The sequence below is a fragment of the Solanum dulcamara genome, chromosome 5 (genome assembly GCF_947179165.1).
Source record: "Solanum dulcamara chromosome 5, daSolDulc1.2, whole genome shotgun sequence".
Classification (NCBI taxonomy): Eukaryota; Viridiplantae; Streptophyta; class Magnoliopsida; order Solanales; family Solanaceae; genus Solanum; species Solanum dulcamara.
In genome coordinates, this window is record NC_077241.1 from 42,861,664 (window position 1) to 42,888,958 (window position 27,295).

General features: G+C 35.3%; 2 protein-coding genes across 4 annotated transcripts in view; one reads left to right on the forward strand and one right to left on the reverse strand.

The window, feature by feature from the left end:
* LOC129889165 (myosin-15) overlaps positions 1-17,549 on the reverse strand; it is a 56,252-nt gene extending 38,703 nt beyond the window's left edge. Inside the window, exons 1-4 of one of the 3 annotated variants that reach the window (XM_055964360.1) lie at positions 17,109-17,549; positions 16,883-17,026; positions 15,810-15,955; positions 15,564-15,720 (exon numbers count right to left, since the gene is read on the reverse strand). In XM_055964360.1, coding sequence (XP_055820335.1) covers positions 15,564-15,720; positions 15,810-15,955; positions 16,883-17,026; positions 17,109-17,228 — 567 coding nt within the window. In that variant the 5' untranslated portion in view covers positions 17,229-17,549. Of the gene's footprint in view, positions 1-15,563; positions 15,721-15,809; positions 15,956-16,882; positions 17,027-17,108 lie in introns of those variants that run through there. The other 2 variants (XM_055964358.1, XM_055964361.1) reach the window with 2 other exon arrangements.
* On the forward strand, positions 8,295-10,236 carry LOC129889166 (uncharacterized). The gene is made up of 2 exons (XM_055964362.1): positions 8,295-9,307; positions 9,394-10,236. The coding sequence occupies exons 1-2, from the start codon at positions 8,995-8,997 to the stop codon at positions 10,116-10,118; spliced, it is 1,038 nt and encodes a 345-aa protein (XP_055820337.1). The 5' UTR covers positions 8,295-8,994; the 3' UTR covers positions 10,119-10,236.
* Positions 17,550-27,295: the final 9,746 nt, after the last annotated feature.

Below are 27,295 nucleotides of genomic sequence, written 5' to 3' on the forward strand. Positions count from 1 at the left end.
GGATTGTATATACCTATTCCTATTCTAACACTCCCCCTCAAGCTATTACATACAAGTCATATGTACCTAGCTTGCTACTAATGTAATTCATACGAGGACTGATGACGGGCTTGGTGAGATATCTGCAAGTTGATCACTCGACTTCAAAATATTGACAGCCAATCTCAATGTGCTCAGTCTTCTCATGAAATACTGGATTTAATGCATAATGTCAGTCAATCTCAATGTGCTTGGTCTTCTCATCAAATATTGGATTAGATGCATAATGTCAATAAAATACAGAGTGATAAATTCTTGAATTACAGTGTTGAACTTTCCAAACCAAGCTTGTTGAACTTCCCAAACCAAGTTTGAGAAGATTGTTTCAGACTATAGAGTGACTTACACAATCGACATACAAGGCTACCAGACTCCCCCTGAGCAACAAAACTAGGTGGCTTCTCCATGTAAACTTCTTTCACAATGCAACGGTCGCCGGAAAGTGCTCAAAATCTAGTATAAAATGCATGAATCGTCTTGGAATCAATAGACGAGTAGACATTAAACAAGAAAGTCACAGAAAAAATGGTCGGAACATACTCATACGTCGGAGTATTAGATTTGATGGCTGAAAATGGTCACAATCTGAGAAATAAAATTATATAGGTAGGGTCAGAATGATGGCACGATCCTACTGAGAAAGAGAATTATGTGTAAAGGATCGGAATGATGGCACGACCCTATGCAAATCAGATTTGAGGAGTCACCAGAAAAACGAATGGAACTACGCAAATCAAATTTGAGGAGTCACCGAAAAGACACAGTGCTATGCAACTCGGATATGAGAGAGTAGTTCGAAAAATCCATGATACTACTCAAATTAAATATGAGAAGTAGTCCGAAGGGATGCACGATGCTACACAAATTAGATATGAGAAACTAGTCACCGAAAAACTGGACGATACTTGCACAAATTGGATATGAGAAAGTAGTCACCAAAAAGATAACACGGTGCTACGCAAAGGATATGAGAAAATAGTCACCGAAAAAATAGCACGCTGCTACACAAACAATGACAGATATGGGGTTGAAACAAAACAGCCCTAGAAAGTCACCAAAAATTGACACACAGTGACCTATCTGATTGAGTTTTCTTTCCTTACATTTAGGGTTGATATATATATATATATATATATATATATATATCATTGTCCCTACTTTTGTTAACACAATCATTAGCCAGATGGGCTAATAGCCGCCGGCCGGCATATATAGCTAATAGTTGTCCGCCGGCAGCGGAAGCTCTTTGATTTTCTACCAAGATCGTAGAGGCTCTGATACCATGTGAGAAATATAGGGGAAGAATATTATTGAATTATTGTCTCAACATTGTTACACAAAGACCCTATTTATAGACACTACAATACAATTATTTACCAAGTAAGATATTATTTACTATTTCTATTCATATTACTATTCATATTCCTATTCTAAAAAGGATTGTATATACATATTCATATTCTACCACGTACTTATCTAGAGTCTAACAGGATCATTTACCAAACTAATTGTCCTTACACTAGTGCACAAAATGGATTGGCTGAACGGAAAAAATAGACATTTGTTAGAAGTTACAAGATCTCTTATGTTCAATATGAACCTCCCAAAACCTTATAGGGGAGATGCAACTCTAGCAGTTTATCAATAGAATGCCTCTCAAAGCACTTAATTTAAGAGTCCTTTAGAGATTTTTCAAGGGAATAATGTTTATATTGTTCCTTCAAAGGTGTTTAGATGTGTTTGTTATGTTAATGCAAGAAAACTAGATCTGAGGGCCCTTAAATGTGTTTGTTGGGTATTTTCCAACACATAAAGGTTATCAATGTTACTATCCTCCATCAAGGAAGTATTTTGTCAATATGGATGTTACTTTTAGAGAATTTGAACCTTACTTCAATGGAACTCAAGCACCTCTTTAAGGGGAGAGTAACAAAAGAGAAGAGGTGATACCTAGTACTGGATTTATTGATGACCTTACTCCAGATGAGAGTTCTATAGAGAGTGTGTTTAAGAGGAAACAGTTAGATGTTTTGTACAGGGGGAGACTATTGGACGTTTGGATAAGCCTAATTTGATGAGATATTCAAGGAGAAACAAGATAGAAGAAGCCATCATGCAACCTACTCCTTGCCAAGAATCCGTTTCTTCCGTTGAGTCATCTCTAATCTCAGATTCTACTAGTGATTTAGATATACCTATTGCTCAAAGAAAAGGGATTAGATCTTGTACCAAACATCCTATTTCTAATTTGTATCCTATGATCCTTGCCCGCCTCTTATAGAGCTTTTACCTTGTCCATTTCCTTTGTGTCTATCCGACAAGATTGGAGGGAAGCTTTCAAAGACCCCAAATGGAAAGAAGCTATGCTTGAAGAAATGAAAGGCTCTAGCAAAATATAAAACTTGGGAATTAGCCATTCCTCCACCAGACAAGAAATTGGTTGGCTGCAAGTAAGCCAATGGTTTGATTGAGAGGTTCAAGGCCAGATTGGTAGCTAAGGTATTCACTAAAACATATGGAGTGGACTACCAAGAGACATGTACTTCAATTGCAAAGAATGAACACAATCAAAATCTTGTTATCTTGTGCACTCAACCTTGATTGGAAATTGCAACAGTTTAATGTAAAAAATGCATTCTTACACGGTGACTTAGAAGAAGTCTATATGGAGATTCTTCCAAGATTTAATAATAAAAAAACTCAAGGAAAGGTGTTTAGAAGTCGCCTAGGAGCTAGGCGTTGCCGACGTCATATGTCACCTGGGCGCTTGGCATGTCGTCTGGGCGTTTGACATGTTGCCTGGGCGCTTGGCATGCCGCCTGATTGATGCGCGCAAGGCATTGCCGACGTCGCTTGTGCGCCTGGGCGCTGCCGACGTCGCATGTGCGCATGGGCCGCTGGCATCTGCCTACGTCGACCGGCACCCGTATACGCCTCTTGACATGTCACTTGGCATTAGAGCTGAACTCGACCCTCAACGACGTTGCCCTTGGTATGTCATTAGGCATTAGAAATGCACTCAAGGGCATGAAAAACCTCTAGTTGTGACATCGTTATTGGGCACGATCCTCGCATTCGCAGGCTATTGGTTGACATAGAAACTCATCATAGTTCAACACTTAGCAAGGGACTTTTCTCCAAGGAAGTAATACATATTACGTGCGACGTGATTCTTGATAGTTATTTTTCAACACTTAGTGGCATCTATCCGAGGAAGCAATGCATAAACCTCCTTTTAGAAAAGTTGAAAAATGATTGGATTGGAGGAAGAGGGGGGACGAATCGAAGAGACAAAGCGATGAATCTCAGTGGATCGTGGCAGCAAGGCAACTCTGCCACTTACAATACCCCATCGCGTATTTAAGTCGTCTCCAAAGGATTCTACCCGCCGCTCGATGGAAATTGCACTTCAAGGTGGCCATCGAGACGCTTCCGTCGCGATAACTTAGCCAATGACACGTACCCTTAGAGGCCAGAGGCCCTATTGCGGGTCGGCAAGCAGATGGCGGTTGCATGCGTCGCTTCTAGCCCGGATTCTGACGTAAAGGCGTTCAGTCATAATCCAGCACATGGTAGCTTCGCGCCACTGGCTTTTCAACCAAGCGCGATGACCAATCGTGTGAATCAATGGTTCATCTCGTACTAGATTGAATTACTATTGCAACATTGTCATCAGTAGGGTAAAAGTAACCTATCTCACGACGGTCTGAATCCAGCTCACGTTCCCTATTGGTGGGTGAACAATCCAACACTTGGTGAATTCTGCTTCACAATGATAGAAAGAGCCGACGTCGAAGGATTAAAAAGCAACGTCACTATGAACACTTAGTTGCCACAAGCCAATGAATAAAGCTTTATACATGCTAAAACAGTCCAGTGCATGATTCAATAGATTCAGCAAAGCAATGTTTTCTTTTGGTTATCAACAAAGCAATGTTGACCACTCTCTCTTTATAAGAGATCACAAGGATAAGATCACTCTTCTAACATTTTACGATGATGTAACATCCCTCAAAATGCCCACAAAATACCTTAAGAATGCCTTGAAAATAGGCCTCTCATGTAACGCATTATTCTTAATCTTTTTGGAAAATCCGAGTTCGGAATATTGATCAGAGGGTCAAAACCTACGAGAAAATGGTCTCAGTGGATTTTTAGGACTCGTAGATCGGAAGAAGGATTTTCAAAGAATCCACAAAACAGTGTGGTCCGCGACAGGTCCATTGCAGACCTGGGAAGCAGTTCTGGCCGAATTTAGTATTTTTAAGGGTGTTTTAGACTTTTCCCAAATTATTAGTTAATAAACCTAGACCTTTTTAGGACCTAATTCAACTCTATAAATTAACCTAAACCTCTAATTCTATTCATTCTTCTACAATTCATCTATCAAATATTTTTCTCTCTACAAAAAGGCTCTCAAGGGTTTCCATTGAAGACTTCAAGCAAATTCACTCAATTTCTCCATCAAAATTCTCAAGTTCTTCCAAATTAATTGGTGTTCTCACTCAAGGTATGTGGGTATTGATTCATGGATCCTTTCATCCATGAAGCCCAATCAATTTCTCAAGATTTTCTATCAAATTAAAGTATGGTATTTTATGGGTTTTGTTATCTCTATTCCAATTGCATGAATTTTGATTTAAAGCATGATCATGAGACTATTTTGATATAAATTGATGGTTATTGAATTAAATTGAAGAATTTTTCCATGAATTCATGATGTAAATTATGAGTATTTTGATTCATACTTCTAAAAGATATTATCTATATGAATTATGTATGGGCTGATATAAAGTTTATGATCATGCATGATTTCAAGTAAATTTCATGGATTTCAAGTCAATTGATCATACATTCATGTCATACCCTAATTTCAAGTTCAAGCTATGGTCATGAATTTTCAAAGTATGAACTATGACTGTGTTTCCATGATGATCATGAATTATAAGTATGTTTCAAGGTATGAATTTCATGCAAGTTATGAAGTAAGGTGACTTAGGATCCTATGTGGTGACCTAAGGCCTACTGATATGAATTATGCAAAAATGATTGTAATGATGAAAGGACAATTCTCACATTACAAGTATGTTATGAAAATGAGCTACTCTATGATTTCAAGCCTATGATCATGACTATGATATATGATATTATGATCTTATGTTATGTATGTATTCCGTGGGATTTGACTTAGCACCGAGTGGACTTAAAGTGGGAGCCCTACCAAAAGCCTTAGTAGCAGCCTCATGTCCCATAAACTACGTGCCACCGTAGGTTCAGGTTGCCTTTATGGCCTAGCTAGTGGATCCACAAATAGCACATGTTCATGATTAGGAGTCTACCTTGGCAAAGTAGCCTCCTCCTTCTCAATGTGGGTATCATCGGATTCCATGTTATAGCTCGCATGGTCTTATTGTCGGTTATAGCTCTTATCCCACATATGTATGATTTCTTAAGTATGTTATGACTTGAATTTATGTTTTTAAATGCTTTGGTCAATATGATTTTCTCATGACTTTACGTATTCCAACTTATCATGTGTTTTACTTGACCTTTGCATTTCATGATTTACGTTGCATGTCACGCCCTCATACTTAGCACATTCCAACGTACTAATGCATACTTTTTGCCTACATTGTCTCATAATGTAGGGGTTGAGGTTGAAGATCCTAATCGACCACGTAACTAGTAGGCGTTCCTATCCGAAGGTGTTATGGTGAGTCCTCATTGACCGGGGACTAGTTCCAAGTTGGTTACTGTTTTTCTTTTCAAAGACTTTGTTTACGTTTTATATTGAGGGTGAGCTAGGGACATGTCTTAGCCCCCACACTTACTCATTTTAGAGGCATCTCGTTGGACATATGTTTGAGTCTATATTGTCATAAGACATTTTCAGATTTCTATTCATGTTTTAGACTCTCTTATGATGTTTCCGCTTTTATATTTCACCTTATGTATGCTTATGATATGAACAAGAGGCTTGGTTGGAGCCCTTCGGGGTTTCGATGGCCATGTTACAACTACGCCCTAGGTCGGGTCGTGACAAACTTGGTATCAGAGCACAAGATTTTCCAAGTGTCCTAGGGTATCCAACATGCCGTGTCAAGTAGAGTCTTATTCATGGGTGTGAAGCGCGCCACACTTATGAGTAGGAGGCTATAAGGCATTTAGGATTTCTCAACTCTTTCATGATCCATGTCGTGCTATAGAGTTTACGTTAAGACCTCTTTTCCCTAATAGTCTTTCTTTGCGATTTTCAGAAAAATGGCTCCAAGAAGACCACTATTTCCAAGGGGAGAGAATGTTAATGAAGCCCAAGCTCCCCCGACTCCTCAAGACAATGGTCCTCTACCGGACCAAGTGACTAATGCGGAGTTTCGAACCACTATCACTATGCTAGCCAGAGTGGTAACCAACCAAGGTGTCGTGGCTCCTCCTAATGTTTCTACTCCAGCCTCAAAAGTAAGGGACTTTGCACGAATGAATCCTCCGGAGTTTCATGGCTCAAAGATTGATGAGGATCCTCAAGAGTTCATTGATGAGGTCTACAAGATAGTAAGTATTATGGGGGTAACTTCAGAAGAAAAAGCGGAGTTAGCGGCTTACCAACTCAAGGGTGTTGCTCAACTATGGTACACTCAATGGAAGTTGGAGAGAGTGGATGAAGGTCCTGTCGAATGGGAAGTTTTCAAACTTGCTTTCCTTGATCATTTTTTCCCTCTTGAGTTAAGGGAGGCTAAAGTGTTGGAGTTCATAAATCTTCGACAAGGCAATATGGGGATGAGGGACTATGCCCTCAAGTTTACTAAGCTATCCAAGTATGCTCCTTCAATGGTTGCCGATCCACGTGCCCGAATGAGTAAATTCATATCGAGGGTGTCCAACTTGGTTGCCAAGGAATGTCGCACCGCTATGCTTGTTAAGGAGATGGACATATCTCGGCTCATGACTTTTGTCGAACAAATTGAAGGAGAAAAGCTCAAAGAAATGAGGATGAGGGATTCTAAGAGGGCCCGGTATGAAGGTGGGTTCTCTAATGCTAGGACCGTTGGTAGCAGTGGACGCTCTCATCAAGGCCAAAGCTCGGGGAAGAAATTTGCTAAGGATAGGGTACCATACCCTAAAGCTCAAGGAGAAGGAAGTGCAAATGCTAGTAACCTTTCTCTTCCAAAATGTGCAAAGTGTGGAAGAATCATGGAGGAAAGTGTTTGATCGGAACGAGTGCTTGCTATGGATGTGGCAAGATGGGCCATAAGCGATCCGAGTGCCCTCTTGTAGCCAACAAGGGTGGAGATGGTCGCCCTATAGGAGGCCAAGTGCAACAAGGTGCCCAAGCTCAACCTAAGGGTGTTCAACGCAACAATCGATTCTATGCTCTTCATGATAGGCAAAAGGTTGATGAGTCTCCCGATGTGGTCACGAGTATGTTACGAGTCTTTAACTTCGATGTTTATGCATTGCTTGATCCGGGTGCCAACTTGTCTTTTGTTACTCCTTACATTGCTATGAGGTTTGATGTGTGCCCCGAAGTATTAATAGAACCTTTCTTGATTTATACTCCTGTTGGTGGTTCGGTATTAGCCAAGAGAGCCTATAGAAATTGTCCCGTATGGGTCTTGCCAGTGTAGCGCTCGCTTTAAGCGTGAAGCGAAGCGAGGCGAGGTATTAGCGCTTCAACACTGTGAAGCGAAGCGATTTAAGAAAAGCGTGTGCTTCATGGGAGAAACGAGAAGCACACTTAATCTAGAAGCAAGAAAAAGGAACGTTTTTTTGGAAAAAGCGGCACTAGGGTTTTATTTTAAAAAAAAAATCTGTAAAACTTACAATTTATTTTTCCAAGCTGCTGCGACTTCTTCTTCAACTTCGACAGTTCAACCAGGTTAGTTTTTCTTCTTCTCTTCTTCTCTTCTTCTCCTTCTATTTCTATTTTTATTTCCATTCAGCAGTTCTACCGTCTGCGCAACTGCTGCGATGTTCTTCTCTTATTCTCTTCATCTCTTCTTCTCTTCTTCTTTTTCTATTTCTATTCAGCAGTGAAGATAAAGAATTATTTTTTTCAAGTTTTATTCAGCAGTTTGGCCATTTTTTTTTGAAGATAAAGCATATGCTCTGGGTTTTTTTTCACATAGTCTAGCTGCTTTATTATTATTTTTTTAATTTTGCTGCAACTGCTCTGTTATTGTTTTGACAATTTGACTCGTGTGACTGAATTATTATTTTATTTTTTCTTTGTATTAAGTTGTATTTTCTTAATGGCACAAAAAAAGGATCCAGCTTGGGCATATGGAATTACCATGGGAAGTAACACAAAAATCAAATGTGTTTTTTGAGATATGACATATAATGACGGAATATTTCGTCACAAGAAGCATCTTATTGGTGGTTGTAAAGATGTTAAAGTGTGTCCAAAGGTCCCGAATAGTGTAAAGGAAGAAATAAAAGAGTATTTTACGAAAAAAATGAATTTAAAACTCAAATGAATCCTGAAGCATCCATGATTAATCTTATTGATGATGATGAAATGGATGATGAAGTTGAAGTGAATATGCCAATGGAGCCTCCCTCAAAAAAGAAACCTTCAACTAGTGAAAGTGGGTCATCCACCGCTAGCAATGTCAAAGGTCCTCTTAATCTCTATTTCTCGCAAAAACCAAATGAAAAGAGAAAAAGTGGACTTATTAATCTAGAGGCTTCTAGCAAGATTTTACAAGATCGTGTTGTATCTGCTTTTGCTAGGTGGATGTATGATGTAGGATTGCCTTTCAATTGTGTTAACTACACTGAAAGTTTTGGTGAATTCATTGAGGCAGTAGGCCAATATAGCCCTAGAATGAAGCCCCTCACCTATCATAAGGTAAGAGTTCCTTGTTTAAAAAAAGAGGTGGAAAAGACAAACAAAATTGTAGAAGATCATAAGGTTCAATGGAAAACGTATGGTTATTCCATTATGATGGATAAATGGACAGCAAGGAATGGGAAAATGATCATCAATGTTTTGGTGAATTCTCCAAAAGGAGTGTGTTCCTTGAATCTCATGATGCTAGTGACTCTTCTACTGATTCTAATAAGATGTTTAACTTGTTTGAGAAGACTATCTTGAAAATAGGCAAGGAAAATGTGGTACAAGTTGTGACTGAAAATGCAAGTGAGAACAAAAAAGCAGATGACATGTTGAAGGGAGTGTTCCCGCATATTTTCTGGACTCCTTGTGCTGCTCACTGTATCAACTTGATGTTTTGTGACATTTTCAAAGAAGCCCCGTATTCTACAGGTGAACTTGAGTCTTGATATTTAATGTTCTTTTTTAATCTTCATGTTAATTTTCTTACTTATTAACTATTAAATTTTTTTGAAAAGTTTTTGGTAAGGCTGTTAAGATACATTCTTATATCAGTCAAAGGGCACTGTTGTTGAATATGATGAGGAGATACACAAAGCAAAGAAACTTGGTAAAACCTGCTAAGACAAGATTCGCAACAGCTTTTTTGACATTGCATAGTTTTAATATGCAAAAGAAAAATCTGAGAACCTTGTTTATGTCCACTGAATGGAATGAAAGTGTCTATGCAAAGGAAACTCTTGGGAAAGAAGTTGCGAGACACATCATTAGTCCATATTTTTGGAATGACACTGTTCAAGCACTTAAGGTTGGTGGTCCTTTAGTTAATGTACTTCGTATGGTGGATGGGGAAAAAAAACCACCAATGGGCTACATTTATGAAGCCATGGATAGGGCCAAAGAAAGTATTGAAAAGGCATTCAATTATGATGAAAGAAAATATATGAATGTTTTCAAAATCATTGATGCAAGGTGGACGGATCAACTTCATCAACCTTTACATGCAGCTGGACATATTTTGAACTCGGGGCTCTATTACAAAAATAATGAGATGAAGACTTTAACTGAAGAAGTGTGGTTGGGATATCATGCATGTGTTGAGAGGATGATCCTAGATAAAACTTTGCAAGACAAAATAGGGAATGAGCTTGGTGTGTACATGAAAGCTGATGGGCTACTTGGAATTGAGTCGGCCATTAGAGCTAGAACCTTAAGGTCACCAGGTGAGCATTTCAACATTTAACTGTTAGAGCTTTAACTTTTAAGTTATTACATATTAACTTTTAAAATAATTCTTCTACAGTTGAATGGTGGATGCAATATGGTCATAATGTCCCAAACTTGCAACAATTTGCTATTAGAGTGCAGAGTTTAACTTGTAACCCATCCGGTTGCGAGAGAAATTGGAGCGTGTATGAACATATGAGAACCTATATTATGTTATTACTAAATTAAATGGTATCTTAATTGTCCAAAGTCCTCCCATTAATTACTTTCTACGAATTCTATGCAGATTCATACTAAAAAAAGAAACAGGCTTGAGTTAAAACGCCTGAATGATCTAGTGTTCATCAAATATAATAGAACATTGGTGCGTCGCTACAATGCTCACAATACCATTGATCCAATTTTGTTGGATAATATTGATGATGCAAATGAATGGTTAACTGGAGCACCCCAAAATCATGAAGATGAAAAAGTATATGAAGGAGAAGGTCTCACTTATGGTGATGTTGCTACGGCTAGTGGTGTGGAGGAGATTATTTATGGTTTTAGGGGGAGTACTTTAAGGGGAAAGGAAAAAAGAGTAGCTACAGGTTCAAGTTCATGTTCAAATAGAAGTAGAACTCTTGTTGATGAGTCCTCCGATGAGGAGGAAGATGAGGACCAAGTAGAAGTAGAACCCTTGTTGATGGCACTTCAAGAGTTTGAGGATCTTGTTGAAGAATAGGATTTTGCTCTCTTTGTGATTTGGTTATGCATTTGCTTTATATGTTGTTACTTATGAGGATTATTGACTATCTAGTTACTTTTTAATCTAAGTCTTTTGAGTTCTTGATTATTTATCTATGCATATTTTATATTTTATATTTTTATACTAAATAGCGCTTTTTCTAAAAAAAGCATGCGCTTCGCTTCACTCTTCTCGCTTCTGTGAAGCGAGCCCCCCGTCACTTTTTTCCGCTTCTCGCTTCTTAAAACACTGGGTCTTGCACAAAGTTATTCCATGTGACCTTGTTGAACTTGATATGACTGATTTCGACATCGTTCTTGGTATGGATTGGTTACATGCCGCTTACGCATCTATATGTTGTAGAACTCGTGTGGTTAAGTTTCACTTCCCTAATGAGCCTATTCTTGAATGGAAGGGTAATGATTCAGTGGTTAAGGGTCAATTCATCTCATGTATTAAGGCCCGAAAAATAATTTCCAAAGGGTGCATTTATCATATTGTGCGAGTTAGGGACATTGATTCCAAAACTCCAACTCTTGATTCGGTCCCTATAGTTAATGAGTTCTCCGACGTGTTTCCCGATGATTTGTCTGGCATTCCTCCCGAAAGGGAGATTGACTTTGGCATAGATCTCATTCCCGATACCCAACCTATCTCTATTCCTCCTTACCGTATGGCTCCAGCAGAACTTAAGGAGTTGAAAGAACTATTGAAGGATTTGTTGGATAAGGGTTTTATAAGACCAAGTATTTCACCTTGGGGTGCTCCCGTGTTATTTGTTAGGAAGAAAGATGGGTCACTCTGAATGTGTATAGACTACCGGCAATTGAATAAGGTCACCACAAAGAACAAATATCCAATCTCAAGGATAGATGACTTGTTTGATCAATTACAAGGAGCAAGCTATTTTTCCAAGATTGACCTCCATTCCGGTTATCATCAATTGAGAGTAAGGGAGTGTGATATTCCCAAGACAGCCTTTTGGACAAGGTATGGTCATTTTGAATTTGTAGTAATGTCGTTTGGGCTGACAAATGCTCCAGCTATATTCATGGATTTGATGAATCGCATTTTCAAGCCATATTTGGATATGTTTGTAGTGGTGTTTATTAATGCATTTTCAAGCTCGTCTTTTGCATTTTGTGATATTTGAAATCTACTCCTGGAAAACGTCTTCATTTTGCCAAACATGATCACCTCAATATAGAAACTTTTACAAATGCTGATTGGGTTGGATCTCTAAATGATAGGAGGTCTACAACTGGTTATTACACACTTGTGGGAGGAAACTTAGTCTCTTGGAGAAGTAAGAAGCAAAGTGCAGTTGCTAGATCAATGTTGACTCACGGTGTTTGTGATTCTGTGGCTGTGAAAGCTACAGAAGAACTGAAATTATCCGAAGATAAATTATCCTTGTACTGTGATAACAAGGTTGCCATCAATATAGCACATAATATAGTACAATATGACCGAACAAAACACATTGAAATTGATCGTACTTCATCAAGAAAAAGTTGATAGATGATACCTTGAGCCTATTCCATGTGACATCCAACAAGCGGCTAACTGATGTTTTTACTAAAGGTCTTAGCAATAGAACTTTTCACAACTTAGTTTGCTAGTTAGGCATGTGAGATATCTATGCACCAACTTGGGGGGAGTGTTGATAAATCTGATTATGTTCAGATTTAATCTGATTTTGATCTAATTTTGAAATGATGTTGATATGGTTAAATCTCTAATCTTAATTAAGTAGATTCTTATCTAATTTAGTTTTCAGCATTATAGAGATTTTAATTTGTTTCCTTAATTGTATATTTCATAGTTAGGCTTCTGTTTTGTGTATAAATACCTCTGTAATTGGTTGCATAGATACACTTGAGAAATAAGGAAATCTCTCTTCTCAAAGTCTACAATATACATCAAAACACCTGTGGTTTCTTTCATTCCAAACAATCCAAAAAATGACTGCAGGAATCATTTCCAGACCTTCTTGATGGTTTTGTCAACTCTCCGAAAAATCCAACTAGTGTATGCTACCTTTATGGACTGAGGCATACTCCAAGTTAGTTCAAAGAATGAAAGAAAGAAATTCCAGATTTCAGCAACAGTAAGGTAGTGGAAAAATAAGTGGTTGACACTTTCTAAACTTTGGTGGCACATATAGCAACTGTTAACTAGGGTAATTTTCCTCTTGTTGAGGTTGTCTTGAGTTAATGCCGCTTCCATGAGGGTTGTCCAGGTGAAGCAGGACAATTTGAGTCGCACATTGGTTCTCCAGACATGTTTCCATGGTATGTCCTCAAGCACACCACTCTGAGAACGCAAATTTGTAACCTTTTTTGATTGTGAACTTTCTTTTCTTTGAGCTACCCCATAAAATTTTGCCTAGTAACTAGGCTTCAAAAGTGAAACCCTCCAAAGTGGCTAAGAGAGTTATTAAATCATTGATCTCCCCGTCAGTCGTTAAGGTTTCCTTCTGAGTGAAGGTCTCCAAATGTGGTCTTCTCTATTCCGAGCAATAAAAGAGTCCTGATTGTAAGCAATAAGGAAAAGGCCAGGATAAGAGTCCTCTAGACATTCATTGCCAATCCACCTGTCTTCCCAAAATTTCACATTTAAGTTATTACCAACCTTAAAAAATATGTTTTGAAAGAGGGCTTAATGAAAACTATTGATATGTTTCCAGGGCCCAATACCATGAGGACATGAACGTTCCTTATGACTCCAATGATTCTAAACTCCACATTTAGCAATGATGATCTTTTCCCAGTAACCTGCTTCTAGTTGTCCATACCTCCAGAAGCACTTCATCAATGGACTTTGATTGTGTAATCTAAGATTCCTAATACGGAGACAACCAGCGTTCTTTGGTTGAGTGACAATGGGCCATTTCACAAGAGAGAATTCCGGAGTCTCATTGTTACCTTCCTATAGAAAACTTCTTAGTTCAAGAGTTGTGCCTCTTGAAGCATTGTCCAAAGTCCTATTCATGTTTTTTTTACTTCTCAGTAGTTCCATCAATAATTGTATGAAAGTGCCACTTTCAAGAAATAGGAAGCTCATAGATCTCTAACAAATAATTTAGGAGACCAGATCGGTAATCCATGAACACGACGACTAGAAATTTGACCACCCTTGACATACTATCCTGAAAATTATCCTATTAGCCTATGAAGTTGATATAGAGTTGCACATCATCCAGCAAAAAGGTTTACATATATCCCATGAATGAGATAGAAAACATGCAACAATAAGCAGACGTGTCGGGCTACAAATAGCCTTCTAACCATCCTCTTATCTGACTCTTCCTCGTAGGGGTTAAGCAAAGCTTTGTCACTGTTGCAAGGGGTTATTGAGAAGTTTGAGGGGAAAAAGTAGAAATTTGGAAACAGCAACACTTATATTTAGGATGTGGATTTACTCTAATAAATAGTGCACTTGTCTCTTGATACCTCACCAGGTTGTATTATACTATGTCACTGTTTCCACTTCTAAAGAAGGAGAAGCAGCTGCATAGGTTGAGGAGAATTTTTTCTCTGGGAACACAACTGCCAAGAAAAGATATTTGTCTTGAAAAATGGAAGGAGCGTCTAAAACTAAAAAAGATGGTAGATTATGGTTAGAACTTAAGAATTTGAGTCTTTGAAGTAGAATCTTATTATATAAGTGGCTTTGGGGCTGTAGAACCTTATTATATAAATGGCATTGGAGATATAATACAGAAGATGGTGTTCTTTGGAGGGGAGTAGTTTTACGAAATATGTGATTTTTGATAATTTTAAGTACTAAAGTGACACAAACCCCTCATGAAGATGGATACTGTAGAAGTATATAACAAGCCTTTAGCCAGAAGTCAAGCCTCTCAAACAATTCAAAATTGGAAAAGGGAATAGAAGCAAAGTTATTGAGTGATTCATAGTGACAGAAAAGGACCCCAACATATTTTACTTGGTAGTGCTACTGAATGCAACTATAGCGGATCTGAGAAAAGATTTTATATACAATAAGAAGAAGAAACTTGTCAAATTGGAAATAGGACGGTCTCAATTTGGAGAAGGAATGGATTAACAAACGCAATGACATGTTAGAGCGGATAAATGATTATCAAGGTATTTATACTGTCAAATCTAGCTATAAAACTTTATTTTACACAACAGGGAGAGGTTACTGTATAAGGCAATCTGATTAACCCAGGCACCTCCTAAGGTGGCACACTTTTGGTGGATTGCAATCAATAAAATTTGCCTCACACAGAATAACCTGATGAAGAGGAGTATTTTACTGTAAAATAGATGTCATATGTGTGAAGTTGAAGAAGAAACTATAGCTAGTTTCCTCTATAGCTCATAAAGAAGAATGTTATCTGTACTCTGACCCAATTGAAAGCTGCACTTTCTTGGTGTTTGGTAAATAATAAGTCATACCTGGCAGCTACTTACGAGTTATTTTTAATATTAAAAAAAAAAATTGCTCTCGCCAACAGAGAGAACAATAGTCCTTGGAAAAACTAGAATATAAGATAAAGTAATTGAAAAAGACATTCTAATGAAGCTAATAGATCACCAAGCAACCAGTCTTCAGTGGGGAGACGCTCTATGTTGACATGCCGAACAAAAAATTGACACCCTTCTAAGAAAATAACAGTCAGGACAATAATAATTGAAATTTCCTTATGTTGCAAACAGAATCACCATGTGATGTTTTGCCTCTAAAACCAGTAAGCGGCAGTACCTCGAGAACTTGTTGTTCAACTGTTCGGTCGTCAGCAGCAGCACGACCACCAACATAGGTAAGATATTGCATTATCAACTTTGTGGTCTCTGTTTTCCCTGCTCCACTTTCACCACTAACCAATATAGATTGGCTTTGGTTCTCAGACATCATAGCCCTAACAAGGAAAATTTGAGCAAAAATAAATCACTAATTGATTCACTTTAGGCAAACGTCATCAGATCCCCAAATGACTAGTCAGCAAACCTGTACGATGCATCAGCCACAGCAAACACATGAGGGCTAAGCTCACCGAATGGAGCTCCTTTGTATTGCTCCATCATGTGAACATTGTACAGATGTAGGAGTTTAGTGAATGGATTGACAGCTATTAAGATGCTTCCTGTGTATGTCTAAAGAAAAAAAAGGGGGAAATCAATTATGTTGCAATGCACTCCTGTAGGATGATGATGTTAGAGCATATGAGAAAATGGTTATTTAGGCTAATGTAGACAAAAACTGCACCTGGTGAAACCCCATCAGGGAATGATGATTCTTAACTAATGCACATAATTAGATGACAGTAGCTTTTGGTTCAACATTTAGGTAAGCATAACATATGTCAAAATCCATGATGCAGATATTCTAGAAGCAGTCACAAGAAATAGCTCCCATTCTTCCCGCACCAAAATATTATCAAGGATATGCTTTTAGCAAATAATGCAAACACAATGCAGCGGTCTAGGGGCAAAAATCAATCTGCTACAGTGAATGAAACTCAATAAAGTGTTTTAGTATCCATTTGAGTCGAATAACAAAGTGACATTCAGAACAAGGAAGATTTACTATTCATCTATCAGAGCCAAAGTAGAACCAGGAACTGGACCAGAATCGGCACTGGTTGATGCTTGAATTTAGTTATCTTATTCCTAAAACTCTAAATGGATCATAAAAGGAACTATTTTAGCAAGCTTCATTTACTTCTTTTTTTGTACATAGACATCACAAAAGGAATCACACTGCTTCAAGAAATAAGATAAAGAACCTTTATTTTAATTATGATGCATTTTGTTTTCCTTCCTCCTTCAAACCAAACACAATACAATCCACTGTGGCGGCCCCCAACTTCTGCCTCTACCAGGAGGCTACACCCCGTCTCCCTGCTCCATGCCCACAGTATCTTTCTTCTTCCAGTACTTAATGCTAGAAGTGGCATCTTATACACTATGTGCAGACATGAACAATCTATCAATAAAAAGATCCTAGCTTTTTCTTAATTTATACAGTTGAAGATATTGTGTATAAAGAGAAATTCCAAGGATTATAAATTCACAACTCACATAAATTTCATTAAGAGCGTATCTTCTCTGAAGATTGTCTAAAACTCCGGGCTCATTCAAATAAGTCAATTTGGTCATGTCATCAACTCCTCCATGGTCTGCCTCTTCATCCCTTGGGTACAGCTTCTCTGGTAATGTCAATACCTAAAAAAAAAATTATTCACATTTTCCATCAACCCATTTGACCAAAATTAACAGCGAAAATTCAAAATATGTGTTGTCTCACTTTCTTGCCATGTTCAGTAACAACTTGGACTTGTTTACCGATAAAATCAGTCACTTGAGCTGCAACCCAAGCGGAACTTTTGTCTTCGACCCATACATTAGAGCCCTTTCGCAGTGTCATTATTCGGGTTTGGATTAAGCTAGAGTGGCATGAAATAAGAACAACAACTGCGTTGAGTGAAATTTTGGGGATTTTTTGGATTTGAAATTTGAAGTTGCATCAGCAAAACCCTAGAGAGAGAAAAAAAGGACGATAACAACAGAGAAGAAGAGGTTGATTTTTTCAGCTTCCCGCCCTCAACCAAAAAAATGAAGCATCTGACAGAGTCCAAACTGTTGGCCTTCTGTTCCCCAGCGTTATCTTAAGAATATTTACTAAATGGGGAACTTAGACCTCATCATTCACACTTTGAGGTACTACTTTTTCAAAACTCTCTTATTTGGAGATTGAATTGCACGTCGATTATTATGACCATACTTGGGATCTTGTTTATAGTGGGATGGCAACCTAAATCATACTCCATTCTAAGAATGGTATTTTAACTTTTATGTTAACTCAAAATAAATGATGTTTTACCTAATTAAGAAAGTATTTGATTGTTCTCTTTCAAATTTACCCTTCCCTAGATTAATGACTTTTAACATAACCAATACAACATATTATATAAGTACTATACTTATAGCATATTTGGATAATTGGATTGGTTTTTCATTGTTAACTTATAAGCTACAAGTCTAATTTATGATTTTTGGCTTATTTTTAGCATTTTAGCTTAAAACTGAGTGTTTATAAGTACTTTTTAAACTTATTCAAACACTTTTAAAATATTTAAAAGCTATTTTAGATTAAAAGCACTTAAAATAAGCCAATTCAAATGTGTTCTTAGTATGCATTTGAACCTGCGATTTGGGATTATGATTTCAAATTTCAAGTTCTAGAAAAAATTATTTGGGATTCCAAATTGTGATTTCAATTTTATTAAAACATAAGATTTAACTCATAAGTTTAAATTTTGTAAAAAAGACTCGTCATTTTAAAATATATACAAAAAACACCCATGCTCATCATGAAGATTGTTCGCACTATGTAAAATTGTGTTTATTTGAAAGTTTGTAATCGCAAATAAATATTTATAAAAGGAACATGGATCAGAGATATATGATTTATCAATACGGCGTCCCGAGATATTATGATATCTTGTTTATGAACTACAGTTTGCTCATTTGGTAATTGTCTAAGCATTGGAGAGTTTTCACAACTTATGATTTTTTATGTTTATAAAAAAAATCATAACTGAGAAATTTTAATTACATGTCTAGACAAAAAAGTTCAACTTCATTATATACGAGGCCTTAGTGAAGCATTTCTTACTTTTTTGCGCAAGTGAAATTCTCAAAGGGTGAGTTCAAACTAAAAACACCTTATAATACGTGTCGGAGTGAAGATCCACCTTTAAATTATTCACAAGAATTTTTATTTGCTGAGATTCATTTATTAGAAATTATTAACTAACACTCAAATTTCGAGACATCTTTGTAGTATGTTGTTGTAACTCCAAAATAAGTAGCTATGTTAAAAGAAGGAAAAACTACATAAATTAGATCCGCTAGTGAAATTATTTGTTCAAATTGGAACTAATCCAAACTATTTATCTTTAATGAATTCATGATCCAAACTATTTACGTGTCTACCCCACTTTCTCTTTTTTTATTTCGTTCATGACGTTAACATCACAATTATGAATTAATTCTCTGTGATACTCCGTCGGTATATTAATACCATATCGGTATCATGTAGGACTGAGTTTATTTCTCTGTGATAATTCGTCGGTATATTGATACCTTATTTGGTATCATATAGGATTTGACTCTCTTTTTAAGAAATAAATAAGAAACAATTAAGAAAATATTATGATTTGTAACGCTTTAGAGATAATTTCAAAGATCTTCCTTCAGGTTTTTCTTTGTAACGTTCACCTCTCCTTTCGTTTACGATATTATGATTATCTCTCTTATTTTGACTTTTTTGTAATCATTCTTTAAACCTAATAAATATAAATTAATTATGATTTGATAAATTTGCCTTCTTCATATTAATGCATATTATAAAAAATAACTTATTTAATAAATATTTTTGAAAGTAAATCAACATAAATAAATATTATTCTTATTCTTAAGAATCAAAATTTCTCTTCTATCCAAACTTCCACATTCCTGTTCAATTTGTCTCCATTTTTTTTGAGTGAAAATGGTTGGTTACCGTGAATGAAAACACTAGTGAATCAGTTCACTTTACGCTGCAAAGACCTTTAATATTTATTGGTAATTAAATAAACATGTGTATCTATATATAACATATTATAGTACTAATTTATTTGTGTTGATTTAATTTTAAAGTATTTATTAAATAATTTATTTTTAATAATATGCATTAACATGAAGAAATTAATATAAAGAAGGATATATTTGTCAAATTATAATTAATTTATATTTATTTTAAATAGATCTAAAAAATGGTTACCAAAAAAATTAAAATATGAGTAATAAGCATAATAGTATTATAGAGGAAAATCTGGATGGATATATCTGAAATTATCCCAAATATTTAAGGAGTAAAATGTTTTGTGTGTGATACGTCAATGAAGAAGAGAAATTTAATAAATATCTTACTTATTAAGAAACTGATGACATGCAAATAAGTAGGAGTAGACGTTCCCTATTTTTGTCTTTCTTTTGTAATTTAGCAAAAGTGTGCACTTCACTACAAAATGGTAGAGAGAGACCCGTGAAGTTTCAAAATTTGGACATTTTGAAAATCGTGGCACACAAGTCAAGGGAAAGAAAAGGGACCTAATATTTAGTCAAATTTACGTGGCCTGCCATCGTGGGCCGTGGTGCGAGGCGTCAAGTATGGTTTGGGCCAAAGATGCTCCGCTAAACGACAAAAATTTTCACATATAACCACTCAAAATATATTAATTAAGTTTTATAGCTATAGTTTGGGTAATTGCATCTCGTAACTATAGCTATAACAATGTTTGTATAATTTACGCAGTGTTTGTATAATTAGATTCACTATACAATTTACAATTTTTGTATAACGTTTGTATAATTCGCTATATAATTCGCAGTTTTTGTATAGCGTTTGTATAATTCGTTATACAGTTCGCAGTTTTTGTATAGAATTTGTATATTTTGCTATACAATTCGTGCACAACGTTTGTATAATTCGCTATACTATTCGCAGTGTTTGTATATTTTGGTATACAATTCGCACACAATATTTGTATAATCGCACACATCATTTGTATAATCGCGCACATTGTTTGTATAATTGTGCGAAATATACAAAATTCAAACTGTAATTATAGCTAAATGTTAGTGGCGAGCCATAATTAATTCAAATTATGTATAGCTATTATGCTACTTAATTAATATATGTTTGCCTGCTCGCATAATTTTTCCTCTAAACAAGTTGTGACGTTTCAGGAGAGCGCTTTGTCGATTGAGCACTATAACTCGTTCAAATATCATTCAAAATGTGGAAGATAATATTCCTTTTTGTTTGATTTTTTTATTTATTTATGTAAGAAAACTAAAATGTATATACATCGTTCAGAAAATTATTTTCAACTCTTTCTTGAAGTAAATGCCGCTTATAATATTTCATTTAATTTAGACCTCGTGTCCCATTTTATATGGTTCTATCTCATCTTTGTATGTTTGAAAGGTTGTCACTAGTTTATAATATTTGGATTGATTTTAATATTTATTTTTTGGTCCTTAATGATGTGATATGTCAAAAATCACAATATTTAAGGGTCACTTTTTAACATGTCAGCAAACATTGTGAGTATTTATTTTTACAGTACAAATAAAATGAAACAAGTATTACTATTTTATTTTTTATCAAAAAAATAATCTACAGACACGAGATATTGTGTTGGGAAATTTAAAGTATCTCTAGAATCGTGATATTATGTATTGTAAAAATATAAAGGTTGAGAAAGTTAAGGGATTCGTATGATGAACAACAAAAGAATGATCGAGCCAGACGAGATTTCAGTGAATTTTTGGAAAAGCATAGGCAGGACAGGCCTAAAATGATTGACTGGGTTGTTTGATGTCACTTTTAAGATAGCACAAATGCTTGAAGAATGAAGGCGGAGTGCATTAGTTTCATTGTGCAAGAACAAGGGTGACATTTAGAATTGCAACAACTACATGAGTATCAAGTTGTTAAACCACACTATTTTATTTGGGAGAGGGTGATGGAAACGAGGGTGAGGAGGGACGTGCATTACAACAAATTTGATTATTAGGCACAAATAGTTTCGTCACTCATAAATCATCTTTCGTCACTAAAGATTGTATGTGATGAATTTTTTTTGTCAATCAGTCATCCCTTAACGTGAGTCACTAAAAGTATACAAAGACGATTAAGTGTTTCATCACTAAAAAATTGTATAAACTACAAAAAGAAAAAATTTCTCCAAATGCGCAAAGATCTGTGCTGAATTTATTTGTTATAAAAAGTGTAATTGTTTTGTAGTTAATACTATGATTTTGTAACTAAAAAAAAATTATTACCAACAACAAAACCATATTGTCACTAATTATTTAATGGAATAATTACAGTACATGACCATTTGGTCATTTTAATTACTAAAAAAATGATTATTCGATGTATATTCATGTATATTTGTCGTATATTTCATATATAGAGTGTATCATAATGTATATTCAGGTGTCATTTGGCCCCACATAGGTTTTGGGAAAAATTTGAAAAAACTTGAGAACTAGTGTTTGACCATTTAATTTGTCATTACTTAGCAAATATATTTTATAAAAAAATTTAAAAACTACCCTAAATTTTTATATTTTATAAAAACACCCATCATTTATTGTCGGAAAGATTTTATAAAAGAATAATTTGTTATTACCTCATCCGAAAAAGAATTGTTTGAGTGATAAGATTGAAAAAAATAATAATTTATTTTTAATTCGATTAATGTATTGCTCTTTCCCATATTGTTATTTTTTTTATTGATTGTTATCAATTATGTTATAAGTTTTTTTAACGGAACATGATCATTATAAAATGATAACACAAACTTATGAGTATTTTTAATAATTTTTAAAACTTACGGGTACAACACAATATTTTTTGAAATAGTCAAATATTCTTGAAAATTTTTGTGGTCAAACGCATGGTGAAACTTCACTAAAACTTCACCCAAAAATTACTTGCCAAAAATATTTGGGAACTCGGGACCAAACGCTAGCTCAGTGTATAATTCATGTATAAGTAATCTATATTGTATAGTCAGTATTTATTTTCTATGAATTTTGCCAAGTAGTATTGTATAGTCATTGTATATTTTCTATGATTTTTGCTATTTTTTTATGTAAATAAAACATGACTATATTTATTGTAAACTAATTAATTTATTGTATATATTTAAAATTGTTTCTTATTTAATTCAATCAGTGACGACACCAATTATCTCTAAAGTTATATGTATTTGGTAGTTGAACAAATGTAATTTCATCATTAATGGCTATTTTTTATATATCAAAAATTGTTTCGTCCTTTAATGTACAAATTAGAGACAAATTTACTATTAAGAAAAGGTTAACAATTTTTACATTTAAACCTATCATCTTGTCACTAGAAATATTGCTTTTACAGGAAATATTGAATTGTCATTATAAATTATCATGCACATTGACAATTACAATTGTCATAAAATAAAAAATTAATCTGTATTCAATAAAAGGAGTATACTGGGACAAATATTTTTTTATCACTAAATATAGTCAAGTTACGGCGACTAATTTATTTCGTAACGAAGAGATTTACCTTGAAAGTTTAATTTGGTCGTTGCTATAAGTTATCTTTGATGATAAAATCTTTTACAAACACTTGATGAAATTTAATTATTTCATATTGGTATTATTTTTAAACCAGAGTTACATAAATTGAAAGTTAAATAATAAAATGTGTTAAATCATAATAAAATTTTTGTCATGACCCAAGCTAGGCCTTAGGAGTGACACAATGATTAGGATCCCGAAAGGCTGCAACCAAGCCTCCTAGCATACCAGACATGAGCATACATAAGTTAATTAAATCAATAACAAGAACATCATAAAAGTGGAATAAAGGTCTAAACATAGATGTCTCCATAAATGGGGAATCAACTCAACTCCAATGGAAAGAAGACAACATAGACTTCATAACTTCTAACATGCCTCTATTAGTCTAGATGGGGGCATAAGACAAGCTCTTAGCTCACCCAAAAGTATAAAGGATAATGTCATAAGATACAATGAAAATATAATGTCTCGTCCTCAAATCATGAGGAACCACCAACAAGAACCAATAATAGACAACTCTCGCCATAAGCAAGAGGAGCGTGATCGTCTGACCTTACATTATGCTTTAATGTAGGCAAAAAGTATGCACTAAGTGTCACGATCCAAAATTCGGGTGTGATGACACTTGTCCTTTTCCACCGGACAAGTCAGCCTAACCCACAAAATGCAAAAGTAAAAGAGGAAAACAGTTTACAAATAAACAATTTAAATGTCAAAAGTGGAAACTCTTAATCATTACAAAATCCCCCAAGGACTGGTTGTAACATATACATGCCTTCTAATACAAGATACTGAAATAAATACAAGTCTTAATCTTTGTATCTCGAATAGAACAAAATAAAAGATAAAGAAGAATAGAAAAGATGGTCGGCATCAATAGCTACATCTCCAATCACCTTAGGAAGCCTCAGATGGAGATGAGAGATCTCGGTCACTGTCCAGGCTCAGAACCTACACAAGTGTAAATAACAAGGGCGAGTACCACCGTCACGGTACCCAACAAGCGAACGACTAAGACTAAACTAAGCTAATAAGAGACGCATACTCTTGTCTTACCATCCAACCCTAGACTATAAGGCACAGAAATCATTACAGTCTAACAGTTCTAATAGCATAGTACAAATATACATATGAGTCTCCACAACAATATAACCTAAGTAACAATAGGGTCTCATCAGTCAATAATACAGATCAAGGGGTATCAGGGTGCCAAAATAGTCCAAAATAGTCCAAAATGGCAAAAGAAGTATGATGCAATATAATGCAATGTAATGTCACATATAGTGATGCATATCTTTCCTAAATAATACGCATCCGCTGACTAGCAAGGCAAAATCCATGGGGGCCACACATGGACCATGTATCCGCCAGAATAATTTTTCTTTGGCATAAATCATCTCTCATTAGAACAATTTCCCTTTGGTATTGTCGAAACCATTTCCCTTCGACATAAATCATCTCTTGTTGGAACCATTTCCCTTCGGCATAATCCTCGGATCAAATTCAATCTCAAAGTATCAGAATCAATGCAAATAGGTAATGTCCATGTAAAATACAATGATGAAATGATAATATCAACAATTCACAACTCATATCACAATATATTCAAATATTCACAATAAGTCAAGTATCAAATCATATCGAACACAACATGTCAGGAGAATGTATCGGTCGGTTCGATTCAATTTTAACCAATATCGATTTTTGATTTCTAAATACGTTAAATCGATACCAAACTAATAAGATATTTGTTATCGATTTTTGGATTATCAGTTTTTAGTCTTTAACAGTTCAGTTTTTGGTTTATACAATAAAAAAATACTTTAAAAATAAATATACGATTCCTGGAGTCGCCGTTGTAGCAACTTGCTAACCTTTACAACTAAACCTAAAGCAGCAAAGCCTAAAGGGGAAATACTAAAATACTAAATACTAAATAGTATGATATAGTTATTGACTAATTATATATTTATATTAATATTTTTGTTTTCCGTATTTATGTATAAAAAACTAAAAATTAAATTAGTAAACTATTACAGTCTTAATGGGTTATCAATTTACCCAAAATCCAATATTATAAAACCATTATCGAACTGATAACCCAATAATTATTTTTTATAATACTATTAAATAACTGTTAACTCAATAACCTAATAGCAATAAATCAATAACACTTTTTTCGATTCGATTTATTGGTCGTTTTGATTTTTACACATCTCTAACCAAGATTCTAGAATAGCCCTTTAAAAATCACCTAAGTCGAGCTTGTCGGGTTCAACAATGGTGAAAATGGGATAAATCCCAATTTTTGAGAAATTTCAGGTTTGCCCATTCATTACACTTTGCGATCGTGGCACCCCTCCTCGTGATAGGGAAGAGTAAAATTGTTCAACTCATTAACGACGACCACTACGATCGCGAAGAAGGTCTTTCACTGGCCATGCCTAACCAAATAACACTTCACGATCACGACTAGGCCTACGCGATCGCGAAGAACAAAAATACCTGCACCCGATATTAGATAACACAACAATTTTACTAAATCTCAAAGCTCAGAATTGACCTTCTAGATTTGTTTGGAATCTCGAGCACACAAACTCTATATGCTACCATACTAAAATCGATGTTTCGGACTCAATGAAAGCATCGAAATTTAAATTCGAGGCGTCCTTGACCCAAAACTCGAAAAGTTGTAACAAAACTAACTTAGGCCTCCAATTTACCAAAACGAGCTCGGAACCTCTAAAATTTCAACCAATACTTTTTCTAGACCAAAAACCATCCTTTAAATCCAACGGAGTCATCCGAATTCTATTTCGAGCTTCAGAACCTCCAAAAGTTGATCAAAGTCAAATCTTGGCTTAAAATTCTTCAAATTCCCAACTTAAGACCTCAAACCTTCGTTATAACTCCAAAACTGATCCCGTAAACTCTCCAGACCAATTTACACATTTTGGAGCTACTAAAATAAAAGAAATCCCATTTTGAGACTCGTAGCTCCAATATGCCCGAATACCACTTTGGAACACTTAAATCTTATGAAACCCCCAAATTTCCAAAATCTACTTTTTCATAGTATTTTCTCAAAACCAATATTTGATACTAATCAAAAATGACTCGGGGCAACTATAGGGAGGGAAAAAATGGTCATTTTATAAAAAATTCCAAAAATGACCTTCAATGTCGTTACACTAAGTATGTGAAAAATATGCATGAACAATGATAATAGGATATAATCAATATGAACATTGGATGCATTGCCAATATTGTAAAAACATGAAAACATTTGAATATCATCATCATATGGTCAATGCATCATAAACATCATAAGAACTTATGCCATCACATATACCTTTTGCGGGATAAAACCTTTAACCGACATATAATGTCACGTGAGCTATAAGATGGAATTTGATATAACTCCCATATCGAGAAGAGAGAAACTACTTGCAAGATAGACTCTGTGAGAACCTCTTAAACTTGAGCTATTTATGTATCCACTAGCTATGCCATATTGGCAAACCTGCGAGGATAATGTAGTTAGGGACTAAAGGTTGCTACTAAAATTTCCTTGGGTCTTTACTGAGCTTCTGGACCAGACCCACCTCACAGTCCTCTCACTGCTTAGTCATTATCCCAACAAAATTCATGAAAACATAGTCATTAGGAAAGGTAAATCAACCAATGTATTATCATAAAAGCATAACATAAGAATATCTCCTTGAAAACCATGATCATAACTTGAACTTGTGGATACTTACCTTTCTAAGCATCCAATTATGATAACTTGCATATTAACAATTCATGGTCTTATACATAAAAACATACTTGAGTCATCATACATAACTTTCATAAATCATACATAAATCCTTGATCTTAGATTCATAACTTGAAATTTGAGATTCATGGCATAATGCGTTGGTCATTCAAAATCTTATTGAAAACATGAAATTTAACTCAAATCATGCATGAATAGACTATTGGAATTAAGTAAAATCACAATTGAATTGACGCAATGAAATTTGATAAAAATCCTAGAATAGTTGAATGGAATTTGACATAGAATTAAGGAGAAATTCTTGGGACTCCATGGATGGAAATGATCCATGAACGAATTCCCATATACCTTGATGAAGATCAACTTGAAATTTTGAAGAAAAGATTTAAACCTTAGAACCATAGCTTGGTGAAGAGGAAGAGTCCTTTGGGAGAAAATCCTTAATGCCTTAGAGTGATTTTGAGAGAATAAGAAGAAATATTGATAGTTTGAAGGTTTTAGGTATTTATAGGCTTAGAATAATACCCCCA

Bases quoted from the DNA above. Each gene is read 5' to 3' on its own strand.
- LOC129889166 (XM_055964362.1), top strand. From the start codon at position 8,995: ATGGACAGCAAGGAATGGGAAAATGATCATCAATGTTTTGGTGAATTC. The intron at 9,308-9,393 runs GTGAACTTGAGT...TTTTTTGAAAAG, and splicing joins AGAAGCCCCGTATTCTACAG to TTTTTGGTAAGGCTGTTAAG.